Source organism: Cyprinus carpio, chromosome B22 (assembly GCF_018340385.1).
Source record: "Cyprinus carpio isolate SPL01 chromosome B22, ASM1834038v1, whole genome shotgun sequence".
In the NCBI taxonomy this organism is placed as follows: domain Eukaryota; kingdom Metazoa; phylum Chordata; class Actinopteri; order Cypriniformes; family Cyprinidae; genus Cyprinus; species Cyprinus carpio.
Genome location: NC_056618.1, coordinates 845,325 through 853,067, shown reverse-complemented (window position 1 = coordinate 853,067; position 7,743 = coordinate 845,325). Strand labels below are relative to the sequence as shown.

The window sequence follows — 7,743 nt, the reverse complement described above, 5'->3', positions numbered from 1 at the left end:
CAGTACTTCGTTCATTATTGTGAGGTATTTTCTATGGGTCACATACACATCCATTCTATTTTTATTCGTTTTTTATCTAATTTATTTCTAATTTTACGGGTAAGTGCTCTACGTTGGACCTGTCCAAATGTCTACCGCAAACCACACCTCCTATTTTAATGCATTCTTGATTCTACAGTATGGCAATTAATGTCTTTTTACAAGTTACATCCAACATTATATAGGCCCTACATTGCAGACACACGATAAAAGGGTGAGAGCCTATTTGATGCAAATGTGTCATGCAAATAGTTTATGAAGATTGTTTTCAGAAATTGTTTGGTTTTTTAAACTTTCAAAAAGTTTCTTGAATAATCAAGACATATGTGGTGACCGTACGGAACACCACGGTGTGGTGTGTGTGGTGTGGTAGTGTGTGTGGTGGTGGAAAAAAAAGCCAAAGGCAATTAAAACCATTCAGTTTAATCGCCGCGCGATATTACTAACATCACAAAGCCAACTGGACACACACATCTGAGATCGCACTGTTGCAAAAAGTAACATTCAGATAAGTTCAGGCACACTTATTGTCGCAGCAGCTGCCACATGATAGTTTTATTAATCTCATGCCCCCCCCCGCCCCCGGAATCGCTTATATTTTATCACGCAAGAGGAGGGGTGGTAATCGCTGTTTTTCGGTAAACTAAACTCGGCTTCATATTTTGGTAAGAATGAGAGGCAGAACGCCAAGACACAATTTACACATCTCCTTGCACTCGATCATTAATGGCAAGAAAGGACTACTTTGGGAATAAAATAAATGCGAGTAGTTTTGCATTGTCCACTGGACTATAGCTGATGGTCATTTAAAATTTCTATCGTAACGCCGGAGCAACCTAGTACGTGGGCAGCGTTCGCACAGTCGACACATGCCGTGTCTCAGATTGAGACTTATGCGCATAATTAATGTTCTCACAGCTTTATTAGTATTGGTAGATGCTGTCACTGTCAGGCTGTGTGATACTATAAGTGATTACTCCGAAAAGTACGTCAGTATGCATGTTTTCCCTATGACTTCGCGTTGTCCAGGACGATTATCCCTCTGATGTGCCACTGTTGGGCACGCCAGTACTGTACGGTGCCGATCCCTGTGATTACATAATACAATGAAACTGACATTACTGATTCAGAGGCATATTAATTAGGGTTTCCGAGTCAACGCAAAAATTGTATTATTGTGTGTGAATTTGATATAATCATTAATTCTACACCAAAAAAAATAACAGGAGGAGTTCTATTTGGGTCTGCAGTCTGTGTTTGGACGATACAGGCGATAGAGAAGTCAGGTGAATGGAGGAGGAAGATAAATATTACTTCTTCCTTCTGATGTTAAACAACAAATGAAAACAGTTGCTGTGGTATTTTGAAGACACTCGCATAGCTATGCTAAATGGAGTTATGACCCAGTACTAGTTGTCTGTATTATGAGTAAAGGTGGAGATAGTCGAGAGACACGGACGGATTGGACTATAAGAATGGATCGGCTGATCATCCCAGGACATCAGATTTGACACCACGCTGGACGTTGCTGAAGGACAGCGATCATTAGAGTAGAACCAGCACAGAGGCACAAAGAATGTACCTTGAAAACAGAAAGGAGCAACTAGTGTGGGCAGAGCACAAAACACACAACAATAAAAAGCCGACAGCTATGACCAATAGCAAACACCTGTATAAAACAATTCAATGTGTGCATGTCAATGGTGCGTCCCTGTGAAAGTAAATAACCCTTTTCTTTGTGTACTACTGAAACATGTGCTGATCAGAGCATGCTTTTCTCTACATTTTGATATACTCTAGGTATATACCATTATTGTATGTACAAAGGACAGTGTTATATGCAGCTCGCAAATTGATTTCTGTCAGTTTTCAGTGCGTAATAAAACAGATCAAGCAACAACAAAGGTCTATAAAAATACCAATTGAACCTGATTGGTTATGCTTTTAGTGAATAGCAATGTAGAACACTATGCATGTAATGGTTCACCACAAGCGACAAAATCCAAAGAGGGGTCCAAATCTGTTCATGGAGTGGGACGGTTGTCGGCAGTGTGTGGTACCAACTCGCTCGCAACACACTTTGCCGGAAGTATCTAGTGAGTATGAAGGGACTCTGGATGTGAGCCTGGGTTCTGGAGTCTGATGATCGGGTTGGGAGCTAAACTCTTGCCGGACCAGGGATAGTGTCCAAGCTAACCCAAAACTGTAGTCTAAAAACACCAGATGAGCATTAGGCTGTAGTGATTTTAAGATATTGGAGGTCTCAATAGTACAGGCGATCCAAGGTTACAAGACTGACAGCAAGAGTGTGAAGCTTGTTCAATTTGTTACAAGGAATGTTTGTTTACATATGTCTCGGGCTCGACAGTAAACGCTTTGGACCGGGACAAGTGTGATGTTTGGAAGGAGCAAGTGAAAGCGAATAGTTCACTGCCTCGACCGGACAAGTTAAACCTGAGCAGAATGCTTAATAACAAAAACCAATAACTAGGAACAAGCACCAAGAACTTTTGGCAGAGAATGAATGATTCTGAGTTTATTACTTTCCGTGGAAACGGTGACTAATAACGGATAATGTAGCTGACAGTATCAAGGTTCAGCGAGTCCGTTGAGGCTCCTTGTATGAATCCGCGAAATCAGCCATTATAAGCCCAACAACACACACAAGAAAAAAACGAAACATACTGCGGGTCAGGGAAACAAATAAATTTTAATATGCAACATAACAACGGACCAGGAGTGTGACGTGTTCCTGCATCTTTCAGCTCGATTGCAAATGTGAGATTGCTTTTATACAAACTTTCGTTAAAATACAACAAAGTAAATCTATTAAACCTGACTTACAATTTTAGGACAACCATTATGGATCCGTTTTTGATCCATTTCCCTAAAGAAAATAGTTTCTAAAACAATACAGCCACAGCAGAACAGTCCCGCATCTGACGAGCAACACACACAACAGTCTTTCGTTGTACTAATATGATTCCGCATTTTTTGAAACGATGTCAATGATTCGGTGAGCCATTTATAAAACAAACGGCTGACTTGCTTCATTTATTGAATGAATCGCAGCATTTGAACGACTCGGTGTGAATTAATGATTCATATCAGTAAGGAGCAGTGACTTGACCAACCACCTACTGGTGGTATTAATTTCATATTTAAAAGTATCATTGCATTTTTCCAACATTTCATATTTGTGCCAAAGTAAAATATTAATCTAATAACATTATTTATGCACTTGGACAGATGGAGTTTCTTGATAATGATTTCATTTGAATAGTAACAACTATATAGTGTCTTATTATTCTAACTTCATGTAAGACTTTGACGTCAATGGAGACATGTACATTTAATCAGTATAGGAAATAGTTTAAATCAGTTTAAATATTGTACCTTCATAAAGCTTAAAGTGGGTAACGGCAATCAATACAATTAAGGCAAATATAAAAAATATGCTGATATGAAGTAATAAGAGCACTGATGACACTGCTTCAGAATAAATTACATTTGTGCAAAAAAAAAAAAAAACAAACAAAAAAACTTTTTTCCCCCGGACAAGTAACTTTTTTTTACTCGGACAATTGAATGTTTGATTCACTTGTCCAAAGGACAAGCTCATGTCACAGCTTAATGTCGAGCCCTGCATCTTCACTTTGGACCTTTAACGGTGTAAATACAGTAGATCTATAGGCCTACATTAGAAAATGTAATCCATAAACACAGCATAAGACACACAGTCAGATTCACTCCCAGTAATGACTGTGTCTTCATCTGTTCCAGGTCCAGGTCTGTCTCCAGCTGTGGTAGCAGGGATTGTTGTTGGTGTTCTGCTGGTGGCTGCAGCTGTTGTTGTTGTTGTTGGTGTGATTTACTATCGCCGCAAGAACTCCAGAAATGGTGAGTATTACACGCAGATACAATAGTGAGAGGAAAATATAGTCTGTATTGTGCAAAATTAGTTTTAATTGTTTGTTTGTGTGATGATTTTTAAAAGCAGGCAGGAGGAACAATGAAGAGGTTCTGCAAGAAGATGAAGAAAGATGTAAGATATTACCTTACATTAGTAAATATATAGTTTATAAATATAAATATATATAGTTTATATATTTTGCTTTAGTTTGCTATTTTGATATATATTTCCAAACATGAATTTTGCCATTAATAATCCAAATAAATCCAAATTCATTTTTTGTACTCAATCATGATTGAGCCTAGAGCCCTGCACGGGCCTCAAATCTAGGCCCGAGCCCGGCCCTGGCCTGAGATGCTCAGGCCCTAGCCCGATCCGTGTCCGCAACAGCGCTCGCAAACGAAATGAGCAATAGCCTGCAATATCAAGCAAAGAGAAGGATGAGCAATAGCCTGCACTCTAAACAAATTAAATTAAATAAATTAAAAAAAGAAACATGCCGGTTATCTTACCTCAAAAAATGCACCACAGAACATGGCCATTATCTTTTCCATTAGCAATTTACCAACAGTTAAATGAAATAAAGTCAAATCAAACTAAAAAACATCAGTATTTTACAACAGTTAAACGGAAAATAAAGTCCAAGCAAATTAAAGCTAGAACAGTCTCTTACAGAGCATCGTGGGAGAAAAAAGAATAGCAATCTCACAGTGGGAGGTTTTTTATAACCCCAGTCCTCCTCTCTTCTATATACTCTTCCCACTGTGCTGAAGACACGTTCGCTGCTGCTGCTGGCGGGGACACTAAACACACAGCGAGCAGGCGAAGGTTGCCAGGGTCTTGACGGTGATTGATGCGCATTGTAGCATGTATTGCTGTTACTTCGTCGTCATCACTCGTCCTGACTCCACAATATTTTCCCACTCTATTCTTCCCTCAAACTCGGGCCAGCGCTCTCTTTTTTTGCTGCGTGCCCACAGCAACAGGTGCAGGACACAGAAATGTCTCCGCCGCTGCCATGAACTCATCAATTATTAACGTTTTAAGTTGGCCATCTGCGATATTTATATTTTTTTTTCTCTTAATATTCTCCCATATTTTGCACATGAGGTGAAATCATGGGTCCGAGCTGACGCGGAAAACCTTTCAGTGGCCGTGCAATGCGTTGAGACTAACATGTCAGTCATATGTCAGTGGTAATTATGTCAGATTATTGAAAGTTATGAGGTTATGAGACGTCTTTCTATGTTTGTTTTTCTATCGTCGACGCCAACTTCTCATTTTTTTTTTTTTTAAATTAATGTCTTATAAAAAGAAGGATAACCCAAAAAAGGCCCGAGGCCTGGCCCGCATGTGAACTATGACGTGAAAATTGGCCCGAGGGGCGTAAATAAGTCGGGGGGCCCGACGTTGGCTCGGGCTTCTGTCTGGGGTTCAGTAATTGAGCCCGTCTGGGACAGATGGAGGAATCCAGATCTCTGAGACGCTTGGAAGAGTTCTGTCTGGGGTTCATTAGAGAGGAACGATGAAGAAAATGTTCTCAAGGCCAAGAATTTGCACGTACACATCGCAAGGCTTGGTGTCTCTCCAGTTTTTGCAATTTTGCAGTATTTTTCCTTCTCATCTCAGGTCTGTTCGTACTGAACAGCTTTGCCTTAACATCCTACACCTGACAGGAGCTTTTGGAATATTGGTGATGCACTTTTTCCACAGTTTATCACCAACCTTTGATCTCATCCCTGAAGATCTCCAGAACACCCGAGTACGCACTCTACCCGGCCGGGCGGAAGTGCTCGCAGATGGCGTCGAGATCGTAGACAAAGGCGAGGGCAAATCTAATCCGGGACTAATCACTTACCTTTTTATTTTGTTTCTTATCCGTATTATATGCTTACAAAAAGAGATGTTAGGCAGAATGATGTTTCATTCAGTTACTTCTCATATAATAATTAAATGGTTTATTTGTGTAATCTCATTTTGTGTACCAAATATATTTATTTGTATAAATTAATTGTATAATAATTGTAATTACATATGATTTCCAAAAGCTGGAGTGATTAGACTACCTTTTATTAATTTATGTATAACAGTATTTTAACTCAATGGCAAGAAGGCTGAATATCATCAATTCAATTGATTAATCGTGATTATTAATCGTTCGTCCCATTTTTGAGTTAGCTATATTCGGTTGTTTAACTCAAGCCGCTACTGCACGCAGGGTGGTTGACAAACTGTCCAACGCCATACCACGGGACACCCACTTCCTGCGATGGACAGATGACATCCCAAGGAAAACGCTGTCTACAAGCCGAGCTAGCAGCAATTCTTAAAGGACTGCCTCTCACGCCTGACCATGGACTGTTTAACCTCCTGCCCTCCGGGAGGTACACTCAGGAGCCTTATGGAATAGTTTTTTCAAATAGCACTTTTTACTGTCCATATGCACTAGTGTAAATGATCGTCGCCACTCGACAGTTTCTGCTTATAGTGTACATACACTTTTACATAATCCAGCTGTATAGTATGGTCATAAGTACACTCTATCTGTATATCATAGCTGATGTTATTTTAAACTTGTAAATTATGTCCCATAATACTGCCTTATTTGTACATATTTATGTACATTTGTAACATATCCCGGGAATTCATAGTTTATGGTGTATATGAAAACTGACGACAACTTAATTAAAATATAAGCCTGTCTATGAAATTCTGATGATGGAGTTCACACGAAACCGTCAAATCTTGTTTCAGATGTTTAAACAAGGCTTCAATTTTCTATTGTCCCAAGAAGCATTTGTTAGTGTTTCTGTGTACAATTAAAACAGTGCAAAGAAATCAAACCAAATAAGACAACTGTAATTTATCAAGAAATATGAAAAGGATGGCAATAAAGCAGAGATCACCAACACTGTTTGTGGAGATTTACACACACCTGCTTCTAATTAACAAGCAACACCTTGATTAGCTCGTTCAGGTGTGCTTGATTTAGATTGGAGCTGCAGGACAGAAGATCAAAAAAATAAAATAAAAAATCATCCTATTTGACAATCTAATACTTGTGGTTGAAATTGCTACCCAATGCAGTAGTTAAGCTCAGTTCATATATTCATCCTTCATACACAATCTAAAAAAAACCAATCCACTCCCCACCTCCCCACCTAATTATGAGTTTGTTGATTAAAAGAAAAGGGCCCTCATTTATCAACAGTGCATTTAAACAGATGTGTGCGTGAGAACAGTTTAATGCAAAGTGTGGGATCTACCAAATTCTCTTATAAATTCTTTTAACTGTTATATATTTTTACTGTTAAATGTTGTGTGTGTGCTTTCATTAATCACCAGGAACCACAAAGGTCCTAATAAATACTCCTTTTATTGATACAAAGGCTCTAAAATCTAGTTTAGACATCCGCCTTCCTCAGGAAGGCATGACACAAACAGCAATCTCTTAAAGAAAAAAACCAAACAACTCCAGAACAAATCAATTCCATCTTTTGACTCCTCTTTTCTCTCTCTTTCTTACCTGGCCCCTTCCCCTTACTCCGGTAAAACTCAACCGGAAATAACAGGATCTGTTCTTGCCAGCTCTGCAGATCCTGTGCCTGAAATTCAGGGAAAACGAGCCACATCCTGTGGTTACCGTTGTGGCAAAATACTCCCCTTGTCTCCCTCCTCCAGTCCACCACCACCCCTGAATGTGGGGTGTCTCTCTGACATAACACAATGGGTGCTCCTGCTGACGACGGGACAAAGGCATCGGCATTTCCATTCTTCTTCCCAGGGCTGAA

General features: G+C 39.5%; 1 protein-coding gene across 1 annotated transcript in view; it reads left to right on the top strand.

The window, feature by feature from the left end:
* Nucleotides 1-5,625, top strand: part of LOC122141446 — a 12,885-nt gene extending 7,260 nt beyond the window's left edge. Inside the window, exons 3-5 of the mRNA XM_042748923.1 lie at nt 3,823-3,939; nt 4,037-4,084; nt 5,582-5,625. Of these exons, the coding sequence (XP_042604857.1) occupies nt 3,823-3,939; nt 4,037-4,084; nt 5,582-5,625 (209 nt within the window). The remainder of the gene's footprint in view (nt 1-3,822; nt 3,940-4,036; nt 4,085-5,581) is intronic.
* The last annotated feature ends 2,118 nt before the right edge of the window (nt 5,626-7,743 follow it).